Consider the following 27,163-nt stretch of genomic DNA (forward strand, 5'->3'; position numbering starts at 1 on the left):
ATACCAGTGTTGGATACAGAACAAAATAACAGAAGGATGAGCGGCTTTTATAATTTAAACTAACCTTTGATATTAATGAGTTAAGAGAAAATCTAATACATTTTTTAGATATAATACTTTTTAAAATATTAATTATTTACATACATACAGAATATTTATTTATTTTGAAAACGAGGGTGAGTGTTCGACTACTTCTTTATTGGATTCATCTCTGTTTTATATCAAACCTCAATTTGTTCTCGTTTATGATATTTTTGTTTATAATATTTTAAAAATCTATATAATAACGAAATAAAAATCCCTAGACTTATTGTTATTGATCATAACAAAAATGTTTATGCTACAGGATTCAAAAATTCCAATTTATCAAAAAATGTGGAAATTTATGGAAAAATATCCATCAGTGTTTGTATCAACTTATGAAGAAGGCACGAAAAAAGTTCTTGGTGGAAATTATGCCTTCTTAATGGAATCAACGATGATAGATTATGCCGTTCAAAGGGACTGTAATTTAACGCAGATTAGTGGTCTTCTAGATTCCAAAGGTTATGGTATCGCAACACCAAAAGGTTCGGTTTGGAGAGACAAACTGTCATTGGCCGTGTTAGAGCTCCAAGAAAAAGGTGTTATTCAAATGCTATATGATAAATGGTGGAAAAATGCAGCTGATATATGCATTAAAGACGAGAAAGTAAAGGAGTTTAAACCAAAACCATTAGATCTTAATGATCTTGGTAAGTGTGAAAAATAAAAACATCAGTAAATTATTTTATAAGTTTATTTAAAGTTTATAAATTCGACTAGTATAAAAAAATATATAGTTCATTTAATATTTAACATTATTTTAAATACATATTATTGGTTGTAATAGCGAACGATTTCTAATATTTTTATTAAATAAAACATAATTTGGCAATACATTTATTTTTGTTTTAATCTTTTAAATATCATAAACATTAAACACCATAAAATTAATTTTATTTTATTTATTAATTTATTTATTTTTATATTAATTAATATTTATATTAATTTATATTTTATATTAATTAATTTTATTTATTAATTTTTTTTTTTTTTTTTTTTTGATAATATACAAATGCGAGACGAAAATAAAGTAAATTTTTTTTCCATGTATACTCGTACATTTTATATTAGATAATTTTAACACAATTTTCATTTTCTGACGTAATGAACACAAACAAAACACTAGAACATTAAATTTGTGTGAACAAAATTTCGTTTCATATTTAAATTCAAATAAATTGTAACAATATGAATTTTCTATGATTAGGTGGAGTGTTTGTTTTTGTCTTGTGTGGGCTTACTGTTGCCGTCATCATAGCGATATTAGAATTCTGCTGGCATTCCAAAAAAAAATCAACAGATCAAGTAACTTTTATAAACTTTTTTAATGATGGGTTTCATATACCTAAGTCAAATTATTATATATATACTTATTATTTAAATTTCAGCAACAATCTGTTTGTACGGAAATGGCAGAAGAATTAAGATACGCGATACGGTGCGATGGCACCAAACATAAAGCCACGTTAAAACGAACGTGCAATGGTTGCTCACCGATCACTACATACGTACCAGCTCCAATGCATATGAATCATGTTACCAGTCAAATTGTAAGTTAAATTAGTAAGATGATTTTTTACAAGTTTTTTTGATGAAAATTCAAAACATAAATTTTGTATAAGATATACGTATATATTTACAAACTAAACTATTACACTTAAGCTAACGATTTATGCATATATTATTACACAACATTTAAACTTATTTAACAAACAAGTGTATTATTTTATATTTACATTAACTTTTTTTTACAGGATAATGTTCCTATGATGGAACTAACAAAACCTTCAATCAGCATCGACCATGAAGATAAATAACATTTACCTTCCGATTCGCCACCATTACACCCTGCGAGTCGGAGCCCATTCAAAAATGTCCAATTTCGATTCCATTGAATCATAAAACCCACTAAGAAACAAAATCAACTGCCTTTAAATTGAAATCTATGTTTTAAAATCAACCAAAACAAATAGTTACAATTGTTAACTAAAAATGTATATAAATTGTTATTATGTTATTTTATTTTATACATTTATTTGAATTAAACAATCGAATACTTAATTGCAGAAAAAATTATTATATTAAAAATTGTTTTACGTTTTATGGTCGTTTACATATTTTTCACGAAGAGCTAAGTTAAAAATTATTTTTACTACGGTTATTTATAAAAATTTAATTATAGCAACCAAAAAAAAGAATAAATTAATATTACTTAGGTATTATTGATTGTAGGGACTCTAAACATTGATTGGCTCTAATACTAACCAAAAATACTTTTTTTTTTAAAGCTTCCATTGAAATATACCCCAATAAACTTGTCCATTCTTTTATCATTCGTTCCATTGTTTCTGCTTCATTTTCATCTTTATTCTTCAAGTTTATTTTCCACAGTTCAGTTAATTGATTTGTATTTTGTGTCGGTACGTTAACATAAAAATCAACATTATATAATAATTTATCTATTAAGTGAAAAGTGTAATAAATGCTTCGAAGAGAACTATAACTAGGCACAATTTGAATATCAATCTTAAGACGATTAATGAGTAAACTTATGATACTCCATCTGATGTATTTATCATAACAAAACTTAGCAAGTAAATTACATTGATATTCGACAATGATGCTCTGAAAAAAAATTTTAAAAAAAGAGTCATTACATTTTAAATTAATAAAATATATTGTTTCGAGATCAATATATTTCAAATTTCATATTATTTATTAAATTTTAAATCAAAGATTACATTTTTTAGATCAAAAACTTACTTTGAATAAATCATGACTATCTAAGATTCTAAATGCGTTATTTTGAACAAAATTCATCACATGATCTCGACACGTAAAAGCAAATTCATTAGTTTCTGCCATACTAACTACTAAGTCGACAAAATATCTTACAATATTGTTACAATCATTCCAATTCATAACCGCTTCTAATAATTTGGAAGTGTCGAATAACGTGTATAAAAGAATATCCAAAGCTTCTTGAATTGACTGTGACATTGTTATAATAGAGTTTTGATTGATATTCGAGGCGCCCATTTTACAACTGTAAGTGTTATAACCAGAGTCGATTGGTGTCTTTGTTATATCATTCAAAGTTGTCATAGTAATGACAGGTTGAATAAAACAAGTATTTGATTTTTGAGTAAAGTTAGTGGTACAATTACTAACTGAAGATATTCCACAATTGAGTTTAATTTTTTTGTGTGAAAGTGACGTAATATCATCATCTAAAACAATTGTTTTGATTTTAAACAGTATACTACAGGGAGGGCCAACTTTTTTAAACTTGTAATCGACTTTTAAGTTTTATATATGGTCATAATTGACAATTTTTCAATAAAAAAAAAGTTGTCAATGAGCAAAAATATATTTTGTATACATACATATTACATGCCACACTTCCTTTATTTTTTCTATTTAAAATATTAACAAGTTATTAATATTAATAACTTTAATTTAACATTTTACAGAACAAGTATTTTAGTAATTTTTTCATCAATTTATACGAACGCAATAAATATCGTTATTTAAAACGGAATATCCATTAGATTACGTACATATACCTACAACGCTACTCAATCTCAATATATAATTTCGTTTTTCATAGTTATTTACCATTATTATTATAACTATATATTGCCTTAATTAATTGTTATTACAATAATTTTTATATTCATGGGCTGAACAAAAATATAAATATGTACAAAAAAAATTTAAAAAAATAAACGATAGAAAGGGAGTCAAAATCAACTATTTTTTTCGTAAGTATTGACCCGACAACATCCAAATTCTTATGTTCTATGACTGTTTATAAATTATATATAAATAAATAAAATTTGAATTAAATATTTAAACTGATAATGCATTGTTCAGAAGTTATTCAACATTTAATTTATTATATCGATACATTTAAATGACCTTGATTATTCGAGGTCTGGAAAACTATATTTACCAAAATGTTGCAAATTTGTGTATTTTTTATCATACTCTTATGTTATCATACTCTTAATGTTTAATTTGCTACAGGTACAAAGAATCCTTAGGACGGCTCCGCCTAGGAGTCCCGCTTTTTTTTAATATATAATCCGAAATCTCAATTTTTCAATTTATTAATATTTATTAATTTATAGCTTGGATTATTACAAATTGTTTCGTTTTTTATCAAAATATATAGTAATATATACTCACCAACATTTTTATACGATTCACAAGATGGATGTTTGTCTTCTTCATTTGATAGTTCATAATTTGACTTATTTGATTCAGATTCACCCAAAAATTCCTAAGTAATATAATAAATAACTTATTTATTATGCCTTAATAGTCTTATATATTCAGCACCTATACTATATACTAGGTATATAATTTATTTATATACCTAATTTATTTATAATAATAAATTTATAATCTATAATAGTTAATTTCAACTATAGAATAAAATTAATTTTTTATGTTAAATTAATTTAACAAAAATTAAATAAGTAAGCATTAAAAAACAAACTATCTACACAAAATAATGAATATTAGTTTTTTATAGGCACTAAATCAATGAAATTTTAAAAATAAATAATATAAATTAATCAATATTAGAAGTAAATGTATTTATATGAGTACAAAAATGTACGTAAGAAATTTAAAAATATTTAAAATAACCTACGAAATTACTATTAATTTTGATTTTATAAAAGATTAATCATCAAACATACCTTGAAAAATAATTCCGTTTCTTTTTTTATAATTTTAGACTGAATGCTTGTAACATAATCTACTGAGTTCATTCCAATTGGTTTATTTTTTATTATTGAAACGGCCAAAGCCGTATTTAAATCATTATCCATGCCTGTTAAATTTAATTTTTAATTATATAAAGTAAAATGAGTATACACAGAAAAATTGTAGGTAGTGTAAATTTTTTAACTGAGTATTTTTAAAAGTATAAAATAAATTAGCAGTTTTTAACTAACAACAAATTAATGATTTTTACAATGTACTTATTTATTTTTTGAAGTATATTTAATTAACTAAAATAATATTTTAAAAAAGATTTAGATATCTAAATTAACTAATTTACTATACTAATATTTATTTATTATTCGATACCCTCTAGTTTAGGAACAAAAGCATACATACACGTTACAATGACAGAAAAAATGAGTGTACGAGTATAACACTATAGAAATCGACCGTACAAAAAAATTGAAATGAGTTAGTGTAAAATTCATTCAAATACATTTTAATTTAATTAGTTAATAAAAAAACCTATGATTTAAGCAAGTTTGTGATATTTCGGATGAACAGGAGAACTTCTATAATTTTATTGATAGAGAGTATAAAACATAATGCTACCATATTTTTATCTCCCTCCTATAAGTGAAGCAGGGTTACGGGAACTTAGCGCATTAAGGTGTATTTATTGTGTATAATTATTATAATGAAAGTCATAAGAGCTACCAGGATTTTATTTTTGAAGAGCTAATTTTTTTGTTTTATATCACTTTAGTAAATGATTCTTACTTAATAATTTGTATCTGTACCTATTATGTGAAAGATAGATAAATATTTGGACGCATAAGTCTTCTTAGCCTTACCTAATTGTGCCTATGTAAAAAGTGTTGAAATTCAGTAATAGTATGACCGTAGTTTTTTTCAGGACTCGAATGGAAAAACTTACTCGTAGTACAAGTTTACTATAACTCATTTTTTAATTTTTTTTTTCAACTTACGTATTTTTGTGAACAGTAAAATAATGATGGTGGAATCATCACTCTAATTTAAATTCGAAGTTAGTAACTGTTGAGGTACGCTAATATTTCTTTTTTCTTTTATTATGTGAGCGCTATCACGTTGAATAAAACCCATAAATCGATATAATCCTGTTATATTTATACCTCAACTATTATTTATAACTATATATAATATGTTGGATTAATTATATAGCATAATGTTGAATTTTATGGGAATTAAAAAACAAAATCGGACACAAAAAATGAAAATTACTTATTAATTTAATTAGGACAGGGGATCTATATATACATACCTAATCGTTTACGTTTTATCAGATATCGAAATTGTAAATTTCGTTTTTACGGCTGCAATAACACAAATCGCATCCATAGCCCGAACACTAAGAAATAGACTTCATTAGCATATTATACTCACTATATACCTATAACTTCTAATATACCATTTTCAAATCAAGTCTGGGTGACAAATTTTGATCTGAATGATGAAACGTCATTCCCATAAATCGATGAAATATGAAAGTATAAAAAGTTTTGAAATAGTCTTTAGGATTTTTTTATGGAAATCACAATATAGGTACAATGTTTTAGGGCCTTTGTGATCCATTTTTATAATTTATTATACTTATCATACAACAACGAAAATATCGAATAATATGTCACGTTTCTTTACTGTTGTAATAAAATGAAACGGGAATCTGTCTATGGCACCGTTTTTAACGGAAAAAAAAATATTTCAGATGACCAAACGAAACTTTTTGAGAGCACAAATTTCACCATCACCAACACCTTACACACAATTGACGATACTAAATTACCCAGACAAAAAAGTTTTATATATAGTACAATAACTAATAAATACTACACATTTATCGTTGTAAAAAAAAGTAGTAAACCTAAACCGAAGAATATGTTAACATAAAAATTAATTATAAAATAATATAGATTTTTTTTTTTTTTTTTATGACTATTAAAAGTCTAACATCAATAAATGTAATAAGTTAGGGAGAAGGATAAATATAAGTAATTATAAAAAATATATTATAATAATAATTTATAAAATACGTAAGGTCTTTTTACTCGTTTTCTCCTCAACCATAATATCAATTGTCCACCATAGTCATGGACGTATTTTATCAGGGGCGAAGAGGCGATCGCCCCCCCCCCTGATCCCGTATTTAAGGAATTTATTATACGTGAGATATACGTTTCAAATTTTTTTAATGTGAATAGTTTGGGATCAGTACATTTACCCGACACCGTTTGCCCGACACTACACTTGCCCGACAACCTCAAATTATATCATAAATAAATATGTGTCGAAAATTATTAAAAATGTCAATAAAATATTATATTATACCTATTATGTTAAATACAAATGAATGTTAAATTTTAGAATAATACAACTAATAACTGTGTCAAAAATTAATAATAACACAAACAATATACTGCTTACAATTTAATGTTATGATCGATTTCCCCTGTCATTTATAATTGTACTAATACGTTTTTCTCGTTCAGTGTATTCTTTGCGAGTTGAAGTATATGCCCTTCCACGAATTATATCTTCAGTTCTCCGTTCCATTTGAATTTGCTCTTTTCTTCGGTAATTGTATAAACACCAACATGACATTTTATTTTTGGTAACACGATTGAGAACTTAATAATATAATATACTATATTCAGGGCCGTATTTAGGAATTTGACACCAGGGAGCAACAATAAAAAACGCCTCATTACACCAAATACAAATTTCTGCGGGTTGAAAAACATCGTTCTAAAGAACAATTCATTACTGGTGTACACAAAAACATTCTAAGTGCAATGTCGAAATAAGTATAGATTGTTTGTAAATCTTTGGATCCATCGACAGTACTCGACCGTTATCGAGTATGTGTGTATGTGTGTGTCGTGACGCTATGATTAGTGATGTATATATATATATATTTGTTAAGATACACTTTTTATTTTGTAAAGAAGTTTCACTTCAAAAATATTAGATCATTAAATATTGAAAATATAAAAAAATTAGCCGCCCGGGGCATCAGCACCCTGTAGCTCCTCCTAAATACGACCCTGACTATACTATACTACAATACTATACTTAATACTTAGTACCTTTTCACATAGAAAGATAATATCCATGATAAAATATTCGTCTGATTTAGTTTTTTTTTTAATTATTGTATATTAATAAATAATAATAATAATAATAGTAATAAAATAATGAAATAGTAATAATGAAATAATAATAAAATATTGTACATCAGTATTACATACAATAAAAATATGTAAAATATATTGTCGGGCCTCGAGCAAACGTAGTGTAGGGCAAATGTAGTGTCGGACAAATGTAGTGTCGGGCAAATGGAGTCGAGCAATTGAAGTGTCGGGCAAACATATCAGACTCGAATAATTTTATAACGAAATAAAATTACGCATGGCTGTGAATACTGAATTGGGCTTTTTGTCGGGTCCATACTTAGTGAAAAATTAAATAAAACACATCGCAACTTTCAAAACACAAACAGGTGTTAAAAAAGAACTACACAAACGTCGATTCTAAGTGATTCCGACATGAGATTAAAAAAAAAAATTACAAATATTAAGGATTTACCTGATTTAAATATTACCTACCAACAATTTTACTTGTAAAATTGAGCCTGAATTAAAGAAAAATTTTGAGTCCCCCCTAGAAGTAAGTCTAGATACGCCCCTGACCATAGTTTGTCATTTTACGACTTACCAATTTTTTGTTTGTCACTGATCTTATCTACGACCCAACAAAGTATTCCGTATAGTTCACGCGGTTTTATGTTTTCCTTTGTCAATCTCACCGTATAACATAATTATTATTGTTAATTAGTCCTTTGCTTCCGCCGACAAACGACGAAATGGCAATTTTAGAACGTGTCGAGCGATAACGATCACGGAATAAATTGAAATTTCACATAATTGTATTACTGATATCATCTAAGATTTAGTTAATTCTTGATCTAATCGTGTAAACAGTGGTACATCAGCAAAGTTTTGAAATCTGAAGAAATATAAAAATAAAAAGGATTCCCGGTCGACCTAGTAAATGGAAGAAGAAACTAACAGCCGGGCATGCTTCCAAAGTCTTTGACACAATTGAGGTTATGTTGTTTGATCTCGATCTTGTTCGCAAAACGAATTGATAATTGTATTGCTATCACACATTTCGTTCCCTAATAACTTACTTTAATAATTGTGAATTGTTTATTTTTTACCAAAAATTACCAACCTTTAGAATATTATTTCATAATTCTTCGAAACCGATCGAATAATTATTATGGACGGATCCAAGATGTCGCAAGACGAGCTCGTAGATAAATTGAAACAGCAAGTAGCATTAGAAAATATTGAGCTCTTATTGACAGTAAGTGAAATTTGACATTTTCCATTGCATTGAAACAAATATATTATATTTCATTTACTGTAAATATCATTTTTCTAATTTAATCATTACAATGAATACATTACAAAATTATAGCTCTTTTATTCTCTGCCAAAAAAAATATATTTCATTTTTAAACTTGTACTGTAATACCTAATTTTGAATAATTCTCTATTCATTCTAAATACTGAAAATAATGTTTTAGTTTTAAATTAATAGTGTTTATACTTTTATAATAAATATTATTCAAGACCACCTTAAAAAATAATTATTATTTGGTAGTTTATATATAGCCGTAACATGCTTCTTAATTTATTACTGTGAATAATATATAATTTGCCTTTTGAAAATCAAAAATTCTTCTTAAAATAACTATATCTTTATATACTGTCAATTCAGCATTTATAAAGTTTAAAATAGATTACAAAAATACTACAAAAAATTTTAAGTTCACTTTTTCTAATTGTAATATAGTAATTTTAAATGTTTCTAGATTTTTATTATAAAATCGATAATATTTCACTGTAAATATGTTGAAATCAAAAATTATAATACTCAAAATTAAGATTTTAATGTTTACACCAATCTCCGTTTAAAGAATAAATCAACCATAATATCTGTATCTTTTAAAAAAAAAGCAAGTTAATTAATAAAAGTCTGTAACTGGCTCTTGCAGTTAAAAAAATAATATAAAAAGGAACTAAAACAAAAAAAAAACAATTATGTTAAAAGTAGTATTTACCTATTTGTAAAATTAAAATTCTAAATATTTTGTTAATCATTGGTGTAAAAAGTTAATAACTGTGAGTCATTTTAGTCTCAATAATTATTATTATGAAAATGGATATTTTAAACATTACTTAAATTCTCTATTATACATCCTAAAATAATTAAAAAATACTCACAACTCAACTCCATTAAAATTTTTCAGAACTAATATAAAAATATGCCTTATTGGATTCTTTCTCCTTAAAGATGTTTTAAAAATATTGTATGAACATAATTAGGTACATAAATAATTCATTAATACATTTTTATTATGTAATTTTGCCCTTACTATAAAACTATTAAATCAATTGTTGCTTTTATTTCAGAAAATGAGTCGATTATGTTTTAATAAATGTGTTATAAAACCAGGATCATCACTAGATAGTTCTGAACAGGTAAAATATTAATTATTACGTTTTATTAAATTATAAATTTATAATACAGTTTTTTCTTAGAAATGTGTTTCAATGTGTATGGACCGTTATATGGAAACTGTGAGTCTAGTGTCAAAATCCTTTGGTGAACGACTATTGGCTGAATCACAAAATATGCATTAAATTAAATCAAGATAAATGAGTGTTACTTGTAGTTATAGCTTTCTGTCATGCATACTATTATTATTTGTTTATTTACATTGTAATTTATATTTAATAACAAATTATTTGGTTGTATAAAAAAGAAAAAATAATAAAATACACATACAAATATAATACTTTGTTAATTTTCATAGGAATGTTCATATATGTATGTTATGGGGTTATATCATTTCAGGACTGTCATTTTGAACCTGGAACTAATTAAATATTTGTTAAATATATGTTATAATTTTTTATATAAATAGTTATCAATTAATATCATTAAAATGTTTGTTTTTTATACAAAATGTATTTATAAATTATTAATATAGAAATTTTTCGATATTTTATTAATTTCATACCTCAAATATACAAACTAATTTTTTCTAGATTAATAATTTAACTTACGGATAAATCAGTACTTGGTAAACTATCATTTCCACAAGAAACATTTTCATCAGTCTCAATGTCTTCTAAACTTGACTCATTTTTATTATTTTTTATATCAGACTTTATATCTTTTACATCTTTATCAGTGTTATCACTTTTGCTTGAACTATTTGAACTCTCTACAAATATAGAAAATAATTATTAATAATAACTTGAACCCTACAAATAATATTTTACTTAGCGCACAAACATGTTCTTAAATATTATTTTATCATAGAACAAAATTTTTAAGAAGTATACATGAACCATTACCATACAATTAATGAAATATTAAATATTTTAAAATTAATAGTGAATTTTAACTTATTGCTATCATTGTGAATATTTAATAAGTTAACTGATGAATTGTACAATAATTCATAATTTAGTATTTACTTACCACAGGTTTCAACATCTTTTGATTTAGTATTATCAGAGAGATTGAAATTTGTTGCTAACAATGATCCTATATTTTCTGCATGATTATTATACTGTTCATTTTGGTTAGCTAAATTTAATTTAACTGATGAGATTTTGGGCGTATCTTCAGATACTGTTTTAACTGTCTCAGCATTATTTTTTATTATTTGAGCTAATGTAGAGCCTTCATAAGTGTTATCATCATAATGTGTCTTGTAGTTCTAAAAAATTATATTGTTATTACATAATAAAATATTAAAATGTAAAACAAACCTTAGTATTATTTACTGATTTAGAATGTGATTGGTATGTTTCAAGAATTTGCATTAACAAAGGTCTTTTATCATCTAAAAAAAACTTACTTTAATGTATTTCTACCCAAAACATAAAATAAAATATGTAAAATGAATGTTATTTAAACTTAATATTACCTCTTGAAAGTGAAAGTTCTTCAAAAATATTATCTTTATCAATGTACTGATACTGATGTCCAACTCCAGTTTCTGGATCAAATACTGATTTTGTGAATGTTAACTCTAAATAATCAAGTAAATCATTCACTAAGGATAATAATAATGGTCCATTTTTATTAGACACAAAGTCTTTAACTTTATCTGTACATAATTTGGTCTGGAAAAAAAAAATCAACAATTATTAGTTATTAAACTTTTCAATGAACATAAATTAATATAATAAATAAAATCCAATTAAATACCGAATACATTTTTTAGTTGTAAATCATTTGATATAGCAGTACCTAAATTATCCAAATAATAACCAAATAACCCTAACACAAAAAACTTTCTAAATAATTATGAATAGATGATTTTGAATTATTAACTGATTGAATTGTTTAAATACATAAACATCCGCTTATTAAGATGACTATCTGGGTCATTTTTATTTTTAAGCACTCTTATTTTTTGTTTGTTGTTAATTATTTCTTAAGTTATCCATTTTTGTTTGGGGTCTTATTTTTTTCTTTCTAAGAAATTTTTTGCTGTTGAGTTAATGAATTTCTTTATCTCAATGGTTCTCAACCGGGGTGACATGTCACCCAAGGGTGACATGGACACAGAGTAGGGATGACACGAAATCTCCACAGGAAAAGGAAAAAAATTAGAAAAAAATTAATTTTAATAAAACCATATTATTACAACAACAGTCATGTAAATAGCATACCTTTAAGTTTACATCTTTATATTATTTAGATCCAATGAATACGTGCAGTATTGTTATTAACGCAAAATCGATGTATTATCGATTTTTTTATCGACTTAACCGGGGTCGTTAGTTATTTTACAGTCGTTAGATATGTAGTATTATTATATACAAATAAAATAAATAACAAGTATAAAAATCTTTAAAAAATTTTCTCTTTTTTTTTTTTTAATTTTAAGTATAAACTTTATAATATCAATGTTTATTGAATAATGCATCTCAATAAATTGTAGGTGTTCTACTGTTTTCTTCTGTTTTTATTGTTTTTGTTATTTCAAGAATTATTCTAAAATACACAGTTAAGATTATTTATTATTTTGATGTTAGGGTGACGCGGTGTTTAATTCTAGTGGCTAAAGGTGACATGAATGAAAAAAGGATAAGAATCACTGCTTTATCTCTTTCCATCAATTCTCTATAAATATTTCATTAATTTCAAGGTTGTGGTTCCTATGGCAATTGATTTGTTCATCACATTTATTTTGATATTTTTCTCTTATTTCTGGTATTTTAACTGATTATTGATGAAACAATTTATTTTAAAATATCCTATTCACATTATCTTAAATCAATGATGTTACCCATTGATTATGATTATATTTAAATTATTGATAACAAAAATGATTTAAGTCACATATAAACTACAATCGTCAAAAAACATTCAAGTCACATTAAAATATATGATGTAAAATAAAAATTCTTTGTAAAATTATGTATACTTAATACTATGATCTATTTTATAGTTAAGAAAGTTTGGTAAATTTGCTAGGACAATTTTGAATAAAAACTTAAATTATAAATGTATATCTAATGCTCCAAAAATCTGGTTGACTTCAGTACTGCAATGAACAATTATGTACTTACATATCTAAAATGGGTAGAATTCAATAAAAAATACAAATAAATATAATTTTCTTTGTTTTTATCTATATTCTGTAAACCTTCTATAGCTATAACAGTAGTGCAACTAAAAACTACATTTAACTACTTCAGAATATGAAAAATAACATTTTATTTATGTTACATTAGACAAAGAACATAAGTATTTTAGATTAATATATTACCTGAAAAGATGAACCCTTTTCAAGAACACAGAAAACATTTGCTCGAAGTTCAGCCTATAAAGTAAAGAATAAAAATAAGTGATATAACAATAAATACTTTAAATAATATTGAAAGGGAACAAATATAGAGAATTCACCTTTAAAAAATGTATAATAAATAACTCGGTTAGGTTAAAGTAGCATACAATATATTGTGAACGATTAAATAGCTAATTCAAGACTAAATATAACTAAAATAATCTTTTGACGTGCATACAGAACCTTTAGTATATAATATTTAAGAGAAATTACTGAAAATGTTTCCTATAAAGTATTACACATCTTAATAAATGATAACTACTCAATTTCTAGGCTTTAACATTAATTCTCTACAAATGTTTACTTTTGATAAATCCACTATCTCTAACTTACTCTCATTTTTGACAAAACACCAGTGGACTCCAATGTCTTTTCTACCATCTCTTCTAAATCAGTATTGTCAGTAGACATTTTGATTGGTGACGGACGGATAGAACTCTTCTCTTTATAAAAATATTTTATTTTAATACTTACACGCCACGCCAAAGAACAGAGTTCGAAATAAATCACACACAATTGCTACCAGACAGCAAAGATAATATTTGATACACGAGTCCACAGAAATTCAGCGGAAATAACAAAATTACACAAAACGATTACGCTGGACGGACAGTAAAATATATTTCGTAGTTGTAAAACGTTCGAAAACAAAATTATTAATTATCTAGTGTATTTTATTCGGTATGCTTCGTACTTAAAATTCTCTCAATAGCCGACATGAAATAGAGAATAAAGATATTGAGTAATAATTGACTAGCAATCTTCCACATATATGCTTTTCCGATGCCGGTGGACTTCCTGTTGAGTAAAATAATAATATTATAATATATGTAGTTCTATGATATTATCGTACCCAATCTACTAAAATGTTATCAGTCCTATTTATTATTAATACGAATCCCGCCAAATCCACATCATTGTTATATTCGTTATCAAAACTCGAGGCGTCGTTCGTTTAAAATTAACAGAAACTTATAACAATAAGTATGCGTTAAAATAATTATTATTTCTCTATTGAGATCGGAAGGATTAAAAGAATTGTATGATTTAATTGGAATGATTACCTTTTTTCGAAATCACTTTGATTGTCCCTTTTTCCAACATTAGATATTAGAAAGATTATTAAAAATGTTTGAAACATTAAAGTATTTTTTTTTTCTAAAAGGAAAAGCTCCAAAAAAAAAAAATTGTTTACCAATCTTATAAATATTCTTAATATAAATATAAATATAAATATTCTTCCGCGTAGCTAACTTAATGTTCTTCTAAATTGCAATGAATAATTTAGAAAAATGAAATAAAATGTAGGTAATTACTTAATTTGAGCAAATAAAATAGTTCTATTTCATATGAACTAACCTAATCTAAAACGTAAAATAATATATACCATTGTGTCACTTATTCTTGTAAGTGAAATCTCAAACCAAAATTTAAATAATTTTAACTCTGAAATAACTTCAACGGTGTATGATTAGCAATGGCGGCTCGTGGCTTGGACGACGCGACGATCACACCCCCAACTAATACTTATGTAAAGAAAACAATTCTGATTGTAATAATATACTTATTAATAATTTATTAAATTATTTAATATTTAATATACTAAATGGTGATTTTCAAATAATCAATTTATAAATGTTGTTGAGTGCAATCGCAGCGATTACCATAAGTATGCTTTAAGTATGAACGCCAATTCGGTCTAAACTGTCGTAGCATACGGATGTGTTATCGTTAGCTTCCGCTGTCAGTGTCGAATATTACTTGTTGTTTTCAGTTTTATTTAATTAACATCACGCGATAACGTGCTGCGTTCAGGCTTATGTCGTCCACCCAGTGGTGTACCTGTGGGGGGGCAACAGGGGCATTCCCCTTCCCGAGAAGTTTTTTGATGCCATAATGCAAATTAATTGTTCACCTTAAATAATGTAAATTATAAATATTTTTAATTTTCACTGATTATAATCTTGTTTGATATCAAAAATTTTTGATATCACTTATCAATGTAATATAAAATATCAATATTCCACCGAATTGGGATTAGGAGTGATGGTCACTTATAGTCTTTTATAATGTGGTTATCATTGATATCAAGTGATCAACATGAGTTTTAAGTATTTAGTAATAATTTATGATAAAGTTTCAGATTATATTACAACCATAAAAAAATTTTGCAATTAATTTATGCCCCACCCCCCAAAAAAATGTTTCACAGGTACGCCACTGAGTCCACCTAAGGTGGATCGGGCCAAATGCCACCTCTTAATCGAAAAAAAAGTAAATCTCTAAAAGAATGATAAATCCTCGAGCGAACGGTAAACGTAAGTACAATAGCATTCAAATCAAACTCAGTTTCTCCGATTATTTAATATATTATTGATAATAACCCACAGCCCAGGGACGTATTTTAGGGAGGCGATCACCCCCCCTCTGAATCCATATTTAAGGAATCGATCAAATGTGAAATAAACATTTCAAATTTTTTTAATGTGGATCATTTTATAACGATACTTAGTGTCCATACCAGGACACCAAAACGTTTTTATATCGTTTTTATAAGTATAACGTTAAACTATTCAAAAAGCGATTGAAATCGATAACATAAAAAAACAGCAGGGTTACTTTGACCGTTAATTTTTGGTTCAGTTCCATAATTTGTTTTTGAACTTTATTTGTTAAATCAAGCTATGTTCAATAAACGGTTTTTGATTGTAACGTTATAAACTAAATGGTTTACCGAACATTTCACTAGAAAACGTTAAAATTGCTTATGTTTTTTGAAATGTTTGCCAAAAAAAGCACGGAACCCTACGGTCTCATTAAAAATAATTTCGGTAAACATCAATGAAACATTAGTAGTACATCATACATACATAATAAATTGACAATAGATACACATTTTACGTAGTACCTACATATGTGCATTTTATTGTTGTTATACAAAAAATATGATTGCTTTATTTATAAGTTATGGGTTACATATTTTTGCAGATACAGGGGCGTAATTTCAATTTTTTTTCCAGATGTGCGAATTTTAAGGCAGGCCAATTCTGATATTTCACCAGACCATAAAAAAAATATATATATCAGCATTTCTTACACTTTTTTATCCGTGGAACCCTTTTTGATGTCCACATTTATCGCGGAACCCCTACTTTTTTATTTAGCTTTTTAGCTTTTTTAAGATTATTTGTAAATAAATTAAAACCATATAATAATATTGTGTTAAAGGTATTTAGTTCGAAAAATATGTTAATATAAAAATAAAAATAATAATAATTGTATACATATATATTATAATAATTTAATAATAATTACTTTAATTAGACCAAATATAAATTTAAACCAGCGGTTTTCAAACTTTTTTTTCGCGTACCACATGAGTATATTATCAATCAGTCACGTACCATTAATGATTAAAAATAGAACTATACAAACTTCACATAATTAAATATATTTTAAATAAAAAGGCAGTAAAATACTAAAATATAATTATTATTTATTTATTATTACAAATTCATTAGTGTTTTTAAATGAATATATGAGATAAATATTGAATTTTTAATTTCCATTCTACCACCATGCGGCCTTTCGCGTACCACCATGTAGTCTTTCGCGTACCATTAGTGGTACGCGTATCACAGTTTGAGAACCGCTGATTTAGAGTATTCCATATGGCTTATACATTGTTATTTAATATACAAAGATTTTTTTTCTATAATGTAAACAGTTTTTCACCATTACTAATCTTTAGTTGAAAATTTTAAAGTTATTTTCTTAAAAAATTTTAAAAAATTATTTAAGCTTCACGGAATTCTGAAGTGATCTTTGCAGAACCCAGGGTTCCGTGGAACACAGTTTAAGAAACGCTGATATACATTAAATGTAGGTAACCTAAGAAAACCTATGTAAATATTTTTTCCTTCCCTTTTATAATTCTAATTGAAATAACTCATTACGACTAATGCAACTTTTAAATAGCTAGCAATTCATCGAATTAAAAGCTTATAAGTGATTAAAGTAAAACAACTAACTAAAGCCATTTCACTATTATTTGAAAAAAAGGCAAAAGGTATAACGAAAAACAATTTAATTTTTCAATTAAATATCATTAATACAAAATATCAAATTATTAATTATTAATTATTTTAAATTAGCGAATATCTACGGGTTTTACTTGCATTTAAGATAGTTTGACTAGATGATAGTGATTCTACTACACAAGTTACATTATAAATTAATATGTAGGTAAATGGAATGCATATTATTAAATTAAAACTTACAGTTATTTCCATTTGATTAATTTCGGCTTTCTTAAAGAAGCTGACTAAATTATGACAAGAAAAACTGGCTACAAGTAGTCATTTTTTTTTTTTTTTTTTTTTTTGGTTTCTCGTAAACGAGCAGTGCCGCCTTTTCTTTTTTTTTTTTTTTTTTTGGTCCATTTCTAAGATGTAATTGTAGTTATATAAAAAAGTTTCACATACGAAACGAAATACGAATACACACGTTACAAGCTACAATAGTTGAGAGACGAAATCGCAGTAATTCGCACAAATGAATTGATTCCACACGCATCGTTGACGAGCGCGTGGAGGATTGAAGGCACCAAAGATTCACGATAGATGGTTAATCTATGGAGGCACCGACGAGTGTAGTGTACCTCGCCAACACGCGTAAATCAACTCCACGCGTCGTACACATTTAATAAGAAAGCTGATAAACCAAAAATTCAACAAAAAAACTTGAAAAAATATATAGGTAAAATATTATTAAATAAATATATATTTAAATAAAATAAATAGTTAAATATATATTTTATTTAATATATAATATATGAAAACATAATGCCTAAGTTTATTATAACGACACATTGGAGTATTAATGGCAAGCCAATTGCAAACATTTTTAAGTTAGAGGTGCCGTTGCACACCCTGCCTCAACCCAAATGACACCCCTGGTTTAGAAGGAGGGGAGGTTAAGGAATAAGACTCAATTGTCTTTTTTTTAAATGTATTCATCATACAATTATGATTTATCAAAACTTTTATAAACATTAATTTTATGAGTTACAAGTAATTTGAATGGCCTAACCATTAAAGTCTCTTTGTAAAGTTTTTGGCTTCAAATCACAATCTTTTAATTACATCATTACTTTTAACATCTCTAAACTCTCTTTGAAAATTCCCGGACAAAAACACTGAACGAATTACATATTTTATGTCGACACTTTGTAACAAATTTTATTTATATACATAATATAATATTATATAACATACTGGGTATCAACATTATCATAAACACTTATATACGGTTCTCACCAGAAGATTTAGTTATTGGTACATGACATTAATTTTCGGAAGATTTTATTCCTTCGCATTTCAAATAATAATATTTTAGCTTTTGATTGGTGTATTGAAAACATTGAAAAAAAATTACATAATTCGCACAATAAATTTTATTGGCTATTAACTATAACGCGTTGCTATGACGTTTTAAATTAAATCGTTCAATTAACAATAGTTTGTACGAAATATTTGTCACATCAACAACGAAGTCGAGAGTGAACATATACAATTTCCTTCTAATATTTCCTAAAGCTATTAATACTTTAAAGTTTCAAGTGTAAGCGATTTTAATTTGCCAGTTAATTATTTTCCCCATATCCGCTAATCAGTGGTCGATTTATCGACTTTTAAAATATTGGATTTGCCAGTCATTGGAGATCTGTCGAGCAGATATTTTTACCAGGTAAGGTCTTTTAATATTTTTCCAACCTTTTTAAGCCTAGATTATTAAATATAAAATAAAATAATAATTTTTAAGAAAATTTTAGGATGTATTTAAGGATCAATTCTTAAAATTTTAGAAGATTTTGGGTCAAATGAAAATAAACAATTATTTTTCTAATTTTTTAAAAATTTACTTAAGTTTTTTTTTAGTTTTATTTAAGACTAAGTTTTATAAACCTTATTCTTAAATAAATTATTGACAATTTCGAGATACAATTTTTTTCCTATAACTGGTTTCATTCTAGTATACTATACTCAGCAGGGTTGCCAACCATACCGATTTTTGCGGGACATTCACGATTTTTAAATTTTTTTCCCGCGTCCCGATCAAAATTTATGCGAGACATATTTTTCCCGGGACATAAGGAAATTACCAATTTATCTCTTTCTTCGATTGTATAAATGCTAAAACTCTAAAAGCATGTATTATAAATATAAACTAAACACAATTTATAATCAACGATAAAATGTTTCATTCGATATCGAGTAAAAAGCAATAATCTATTATTATATTTAGATACTGTGGCATTTGAACATTATAGTTATTATTTATTTGTAAATAATATCTAACTAATTACCAAGATATACGTAAATTGTAGATATGTTTATTTTATCTGTATATTAATCAGTTATAGAGTTTTATTATTATGGTATAATACGCTGTATTGCCATCTTCAGTTACGTGGTGCTTATGGTGATGTGATGACATTATAGTTTGTGCTTAGTATGTTGTATAATAATTCGTTCGATTAATATCGTATTCAGCTTATTAATATTTGTCTGTGCATTTTTCGATTAAAGTACTTTTTATTTGTGTACTGTGTGTGCATATAATAATGAGTGACTCTGAAGAACAAAATATTACTCATACTCCACAAAAAAGGAAAAACGTCTTTGTACTTTTCGTGATGTATGGTCAAGTTCATATACCTGGCTTAGAAAATCAGAAAATAACAATTTGTATGGTAATTGTAAGCTATGTAAGAAAGACTTTAATTACTCATGGTGGTAAATCTGATGTGCAATACCATGCAAATAGCGTTTCCCATAGACAAAAAGAAAGTTCTAGTAAACAATTATGTACAATAAATTCATTTTTTGTTACCAAAATACATCGGAAAGTCAACAAGTTAATTTGGTGGAAGTTTCTAAAATTTTTCATAATATAAAACATAACTTATTTTATAATTCTCTCGATTGTGATTTTAAGTTGCTTCCTAAAATCTTTTCCGATTCAAATATAGCCAGCAAAATATCTTGTGGTCGTACTAAAGCTGAAACTATAGTACAAAATTTACTTGAGCCGAAAGCAAAAGAAATTATAGTTAACGTCTTACAGAATATTTCTTACTTTTCAGTTGCTACAGATACATCTAATAAAGGAAATAGAAAAATGTATCCAATTGTAGTTCAATATTTTTGTTTGCAAACTGGATGTCAAATAAAATTATTAGATTTTTTTTAACAAGCTTGCGAAATTGCTGATATTATAAGTAATTCAGTTCTATCAACTTTGGAAAAATATAATATAAATATGCCAAAATATCAGCATTTAGTGCCGATAACACAATTTCTAATTTCGGGTGTCGTAGATCAGCATTTACTCTTTTACAATCACATAATAAAAATATTTTTAAATAGGGTTGCTCAGCACACGTAGTGCACAATACTTTTCGAAAAGCTTTAAATGGTCAGGATTTTGATTTAGAAACTTTGGTACCGAAAATATATGCACATTTTTCTGTATCAGCATCCAGACACGAAGATTTAAAAGAATTTGTTTTAGCTGATGTATTATCATAATACATTTTTGCACGAAAATTTAGGTTTAGTTTTTATTATATGAAACATGATTTATTTTTGCCAAATATATTAGAATAAATTACACTTAATCTATGCAACATCAGTTAAAATAGGAAACCCTTATTTTTAGACATACATTTTAGGGGCCCTGTTTACTATATTTAGGGGGGTTCCCGAGCACACTTATACTATACACACGACTATACTCTGATAACAGATAATGTTAATTATACAAGTAGTAATTGGGTTATATTTTTTATTTAAAAATAACATATTATTTGTTATATTATTGCAGCATAAAATATTCTGTGATTATTCATAAATAGTTAAAACTATAATATAATTTAATTAGATTTTTTTTTTTTTTTTTGAAAAAATACAATCTGAATGGTTTATATACAATAAGAATTTATGTTAAATTATTTATATTATAATTTATTATAATTTTATTTGATATTATATTTTTATTATTTATGTTAGTATTTAAAGAGAGTTGAAGTATATTATCATTTATAAATTAAAGCGAGTGAGGTCGACTGTGTACACCTGTGTACATAATAAATTCTTTAATAAATTATCTTAATAGATTATAAATATATACCGTAATAAAGTTACGAGACAGTCTCTCACGATTGCCCCTTATTAAGGTATAAAAAATATATATATATATATATATATATATATTAATATTGTCTTTTCCAGCCTCGTTTGTAGGGCTGGGTATTTTTTTCCTCGTCTAGCATGACGTCATGACTAACCCCCCCCCCCACGAGAACCCACCTTGACGTGGTGGAGGCCTAAACTGAATTATAAGAAAAAGATAAAATTAATTTTAATTTACTTACATTAGAAAACGATAATCATTATGGTTTAGTATCGACATAATTGATAAGAGAATGTTTTATGTTGGTGAGTGCTACTATAACCAAGGAAAGGACTTATACAACAGTTCAAAATTTAGAATTTTTTTAATATCAGTTAATAAATGTGTAATTGATTACATTTAAAATACTATTGTACATATGTTGATTGTTGGCCAAAATTAAAAACTTATAGTAATGATTTATGTTTGATATTATTGGTACGTAGTTATGCATATTTATATCCATAGAAACGAAATAGAGTTTTTTATTTATCGCTAGTTCATTCTTGGCATTCGACGTTTACCTAAACATTGATTTTTTTTTTTTGCTCTTATAAATATATTATATATATATTATATTATTATATTGCAATCATTTGTATTTAACCTCATCTTCGTTCCAAGACGGAATCAATGTTATGCCATTGATATCCAATATCTTACAATATTAGTAAGTACTTTTTTTTTCTTGTGTTTGAACCGACGCCAATAGAGGAACGGGTTGTCCCAGTACTTCCCTATTTGCGCCGTCGTTTATTGTTTTAATTTAATAAGTTACAATATAATGATAACAACAATTTATCGATACAATAGTTGTTGGTTATCACCTCCTGTGCAGCATTTTTTCCGGCCCGGCGTACGCCCATTTGCCTAGAATCTCGTTAATGGTATGAAATCTTCCCGACTCTTTATCAATGACCAGCCGGTCTGGAGAATCGTTCCGGTCAGCCGTGATTATCGTCCCTCCCTGGTGCCATGGATTCAATATGGTTTTTCTCGTACCCGTCACTCTGGAGCCGGTGGTTTAGGGAGTGAGGCCACTTGATCTTGAAATTTCCGTCACCGTATCCGCGTAGGTGCTGCCGATGGCTATATTAAATTCCTGTGGCGTGAGCTGCTATCAGGCGCGTCCCCAGGTTGCGGATAGGGGAACGCCCTGCAGATATGCAGGGTAGCCGTGAAATAAGCCAATCTTTCGGGATTGGGCGAATAAGCGGTCGCGGACAAGCTTCACCGGGGCCAACACCCCGGTGCTATATCGAACCGGCCCTTACTTTAACTAGTCGGGGTCGGAAAAGTAGGCACCACTTGTGAGCACTTCACAAACGGGCCCAGAAGGATACTGTAAACCACCGCAGTCCCGGTTCTTACCTTGGTTGGTTGGATCCGGCAGGAATGGGCATTTCCCGCTTGCAAACAGCAAATTGGCCCCCACTCAACCCCTCATGACCGTAAATGGGGCTTACTTGGCAGAGAGTGGCCGGAACTGGTTTTAATTAATTGGTCCCGGAAGTCGTCTGTCGTACGGTCCCAACGTGGCGAATGCCTTACCGCGCCAATCGGGGCTCTGGTGCGGTGGACCCCCTCTTCCCTTGACTCTCGTGGGAACTTTATGGATACATTAAAGAAAACACTAAACAACAGTCCTCTAACTGTCCAAATAGAGGAAACCGGTAGTTCGGCCGGCCAATCGAGCAATGCTTCATCAGCAACAAGTCCGGCGTTCCAATGCACCTCGATGTTTGTTGGGAAGAAAAGGAAGCGCCAAACGTCTCTCTCAACTCTTAATACAAACCCCAACGACCCGACAGAATCCACACTTTTGTTTTTAAGGAGTACCCTAAGAACCGCTTTGTGTGAAGCGAAAAATGAACAGGCGTCCTGCTCCGCAACTTCACACCTTGTGGAACTTTTATCCACCATGAGCGAAGCACTTGACGGTCTGCTGACTAAGAATGAGGAGATCAGGGGCCCTGTCACGAAGAAAGCCAGGAATACTGTCGTTTTCAGCTCCGAAGGCATACAAACCCCTCCCCCCGCTAGGAAGCCTACCATGGTCGATGCGTCCACGGATACCATGCTTACGCCTCGTTGGTGGTCAGTGAGTTCACCTGACCGTCCTTTTATGTTCCCGGGAACAGAAAATCCGGTGGTCGGACGTGGATGGTATTCGATTTCTAAAAGAAATAAACAGTCAAATCCTACAGGTGCATCAAAACGTCGTCGTCGATCACACTCATCCTCTCCACACCGGCCGGTCAAATATTTGATTGTACACGAGTCCAGTAATAATCAGTTAACTAAACGTGCATCGCGGATTTTGAGCTTTTACAACAATAACGGAGAGAATTCGAAATGCACATTCAAGCGTAGTCTTTCGCCGTATAGTTCCTCCCCAATCCGCCCGGTGAAGTATATAATATACGAATATCCAAACTGGAGCCAGGTAATCGAAAAACGAGACTTTACGGTTTCGAAACGAAACATTTTTGAAGTAATATCAGTAATATCGACCCGTACATCCGCCATGAAGCGTTCTCGATCACATTCGTGTTCTTCGGGCCGTCCGTTTAAATGCCCTAGGACGGAAAATTCGGCGGTCGAACGTTGGCGATCATCGATTTGTAATAGCTCCGAAAATCCTATCGGTCTTACATCAAAGAAACGTAGTCGTTGTCGATCGAAGTCATACTCTCCCCACCGTCCGATCAAATATTTGATTATCGAGGAGACTTGTAAGAGTCGAGGAGTCGGACGAACATCTCGGAAACGGAATACTACAAACTCGCTGACGATTTACGATGACGTAAACTCCACTAGTTTATCTACCCGTAAGCGTAGTCGTTCGTTGTCGTGTACCGATCATTGTCCCCCGGTCAAATATTTAATATTAAACGTGTATAACTCGGACATTGAGGATTACAAGGACGACTACGAGGACTATACGGACCATGAAATTGTACCTACGACTTTAGATGTTGATGAATACGAGCAATTCTTCATTTTATTTTTGGATGACACAGAAGATATCCTGATTAACACCGCATCCTGCTTTTGCATTTTGGGCTACGTAAATGCCAAGTTACATAAGTATTCATCGGAATTAATAGAATTCTCCGTGATGCAAATTTTTTTGTTTCACACACAATAACCTATCATTTTTGTGTGATTTTTTTCTTCCAGTAAAATATACAAATATATATATTTTATTTATGTAAATTTGATTATGTATATGAAAGACAAAATTCATTTTAATTTACTTACAGTAGAAAATGATAATCATTATTGGTGATTGACAAGAGAATGTTGAGTGTTGGTTGTATTACTATGATTAAGAAAAGGACTTATATGACGGATCAAAATTTAGAAAAATGGATTTACTTATTTTGAAAAACAAATTTTTATTTAAAAAGAAAAAATAGAGTTAAAATTTAAAAATAATTCTTACCTTATCTACGTTATCACGTAGTTCGTCGCCGTCCAAGGCATCGTTGTCTGGTTAGCAAAGATTTTCCAACGTTGAAAATAGAACTGAGTGTCAATTGTCAGAATGATTAAGAACAGAGAAAAAAGTTAACATTTTATTTTTCAGAAAAATCCCATAGAAAATCCATGAAGTCTTGAAAGTGTAGATTTATTTTTATTTTGTTTGATTTCTTAGTTAAATTTATAAAGTTTTTTTTTTTTTTTGAATAAATATTTTTGCTTGTTTTTTAATTTTTTAAATTCTTATTTTAGTGCTTATAATGATGTTTTTAAGCGCTTATTTTAATGATTTTAATTGCTATAAGTCCCGAGGCTCTGGTTATAAATAACAAATAAACATGTAAACATCATTATACAATTATAATTAGTTTATATTTTAAGACTCTCAAACTTGTAATAGCACTCAGTGTGCTGAAACATTTTAATTTACAATAAATATATATAAAAAAAAAAAAAAAATTATTTTTCATATCATTATATGATGATTCATTTTAAAACAGCAATAGAAAGAATATAATCTGATAATTTGATATAATAAATAAGTGATATTGATATGATAAATATGTTAAGTTACCATGGCCCCGGGCCTACATCGGATATCAAGCAACAGTGGGCCTCTAGCGGATAGTAGGTTTTTATTGCTTTTTTTAACTCATATAAAAAAACATAGATAGAACGAGCAATTCTCAAGAAAATTTAAATAGTTTTATGGTTTTGTGTTTAGATAGTGATGTTTTGGAGGTAATTATTACTAATGATACAATTAAAGGATTTGCTTCCAAAAAAAAAAGAAAATATTATTTATTATAATAATATTTTTATTTTTATATTTAAAAAAGCAAGAAAGAAATTTATAAATTTTAATATAATATTTTTTTTGTCTTTGTAATATATTTATGTACGGATCATCAATATTTTGATTATGGTTATGGGCCCCAAATTATCATAATCCAGGCTTGATTATTGGTATACACTTTTGTCAAACAGTCCTTGTTAGTACACCGCCAACGAGTATTTACTTTAAATTTATTTACTGACCCAATGAAAAATTTAAAGTTGTTTAGTAATAAATTTTTTTCTCACAATTACTCTTAATCATTTAAGTCATAGCAAAATATTTTATTTCATCTATATTTTAAAATTTAAGATTAAGCACGTGAAACGATGAAACAGTTCAAAGAAAAATGACACTTGGAATTATGGAATGTTACCCATGCACCTAATAATAAATAAAATTATAACAAAATAAAATAAGGATTTGAATTTTCCATCAGATTTGAATATTACTACAAATGATTTGTTTTTGTTTATTAAAATTACTTAAAATATTCACAATAACATAATTAAATAATTCAATTTAGACCACGGGTTCTCAACCTGGGGGGCGCGCACTCCTAGGGAGGCATGACAAAATTTCAGGAGGGGGGGGGGCGTGAAAATGTTGAAAAAAAACATGAAAAATGAAAAAGTTGCCGTTTTCTACGCCATGCATTGCCTGTGTTTTGATCGTCGCCGGAGTCGATTAATAGATATACACCGAGTGATTATTAAGATTTTATAAGATTATACAATTCATATATTTATGCTCTTTAGTATTTTGGGTTCTGATAAAAGCATTGTTTCGGTAAAAACCGACACTCG

The 27,163-nt window shown here is 28.0% G+C and overlaps 4 protein-coding genes across 7 annotated transcripts in view; 2 read left to right on the forward strand and 2 right to left on the reverse strand.

Annotated features, from left to right (window-relative positions):
- LOC112679631 (glutamate receptor ionotropic, kainate 2) overlaps nt 1-2,095 on the forward strand; it is a 320,107-nt gene extending 318,012 nt beyond the window's left edge. For all 4 annotated transcript variants that reach the window (XM_025549517.1, XM_025549519.1, XM_025549520.1 and 1 more), the window contains 4 exons: nt 347-734; nt 1,292-1,389; nt 1,473-1,634; nt 1,839-2,095. In XM_025549517.1, coding sequence (XP_025405302.1) covers nt 347-734; nt 1,292-1,389; nt 1,473-1,634; nt 1,839-1,901 — 711 coding nt within the window. In that variant the 3' untranslated portion in view covers nt 1,902-2,095. The remainder of the gene's footprint in view (nt 1-346; nt 735-1,291; nt 1,390-1,472; nt 1,635-1,838) is intronic.
- A 147-nt stretch (nt 2,096-2,242) lies between these two features.
- Nucleotides 2,243-8,900, reverse strand: LOC112679637. The gene is made up of 5 exons (XM_025549525.1): nt 8,575-8,900; nt 4,794-4,927; nt 4,276-4,369; nt 2,848-3,314; nt 2,243-2,709 (listed from the first exon to the last, which is right to left on the reverse strand). The coding sequence occupies exons 2-5, from the start codon at nt 4,923-4,925 to the stop codon at nt 2,293-2,295; spliced, it is 1,110 nt and encodes a 369-aa protein (XP_025405310.1). The 5' UTR covers nt 4,926-4,927; nt 8,575-8,900; the 3' UTR covers nt 2,243-2,292.
- A 153-nt stretch (nt 8,901-9,053) lies between these two features.
- LOC112679639 (mitochondrial import inner membrane translocase subunit Tim13) lies at nt 9,054-10,673 on the forward strand. Its single transcript, XM_025549528.1, has 3 exons — nt 9,054-9,228; nt 10,341-10,409; nt 10,470-10,673. The coding sequence occupies exons 1-3, from the start codon at nt 9,142-9,144 to the stop codon at nt 10,569-10,571; spliced, it is 258 nt and encodes an 85-aa protein (XP_025405313.1). The 5' UTR covers nt 9,054-9,141; the 3' UTR covers nt 10,572-10,673.
- Nucleotides 10,674-10,714: 41 nt separating this feature from the next.
- LOC112679638 (FGFR1 oncogene partner-like) lies at nt 10,715-14,650 on the reverse strand. The gene is made up of 7 exons (XM_025549527.1): nt 14,135-14,650; nt 13,724-13,777; nt 11,870-12,068; nt 11,712-11,785; nt 11,419-11,659; nt 10,998-11,158; nt 10,715-10,807 (listed from the first exon to the last, which is right to left on the reverse strand). Exons 1-7 carry the CDS (start codon nt 14,210-14,212, stop codon nt 10,772-10,774), a joined length of 843 nt encoding a protein of 280 aa, XP_025405312.1. The 5' UTR covers nt 14,213-14,650; the 3' UTR covers nt 10,715-10,771.
- Nucleotides 14,651-27,163: the final 12,513 nt, after the last annotated feature.

This window comes from Sipha flava, unplaced genomic scaffold, assembly GCF_003268045.1.
Source record: "Sipha flava isolate LNK unplaced genomic scaffold, YSA_version1 165_pilon_pilon, whole genome shotgun sequence".
Lineage (NCBI taxonomy): Eukaryota > Metazoa > Arthropoda > Insecta > Hemiptera > Aphididae > Sipha > Sipha flava.

Coding starts and splice junctions, on each gene's coding strand:
- LOC112679637 (XM_025549525.1), bottom strand. CDS start 4,925: ATGGATAATGATTTAAATACGGCTTTGGCCGTTTCAATAATAAAAAAT. Junction 4,370..4,793: donor AAACGGAATTATTTTTCAAG/GTATGTTTGATG, acceptor TATATTACTTAG/GAATTTTTGGGTGAATCTGA. Junction 2,710..2,847: donor ATAGTCATGATTTATTCAAA/GTAAGTTTTTGA, acceptor ATTTTTTTTCAG/AGCATCATTGTCGAATATCA.
- LOC112679639 (XM_025549528.1), top strand. CDS start 9,142: ATGGACGGATCCAAGATGTCGCAAGACGAGCTCGTAGATAAATTGAAA. Junction 9,229..10,340: donor ATATTGAGCTCTTATTGACA/GTAAGTGAAATT, acceptor CTTTTATTTCAG/AAAATGAGTCGATTATGTTT. Junction 10,410..10,469: donor CACTAGATAGTTCTGAACAG/GTAAAATATTAA, acceptor GTTTTTTCTTAG/AAATGTGTTTCAATGTGTAT.
- LOC112679638 (XM_025549527.1), bottom strand. CDS start 14,212: ATGTCTACTGACAATACTGATTTAGAAGAGATGGTAGAAAAGACATTG. Junction 12,069..13,723: donor AAAAGGGTTCATCTTTTCAG/GTAATATATTAA, acceptor TTTTTTTTCCAG/ACCAAATTATGTACAGATAA. Junction 10,808..10,997: donor TACCAAGTACTGATTTATCC/GTAAGTTAAATT, acceptor ATATTTAATTAG/TTCCAGGTTCAAAATGACAG.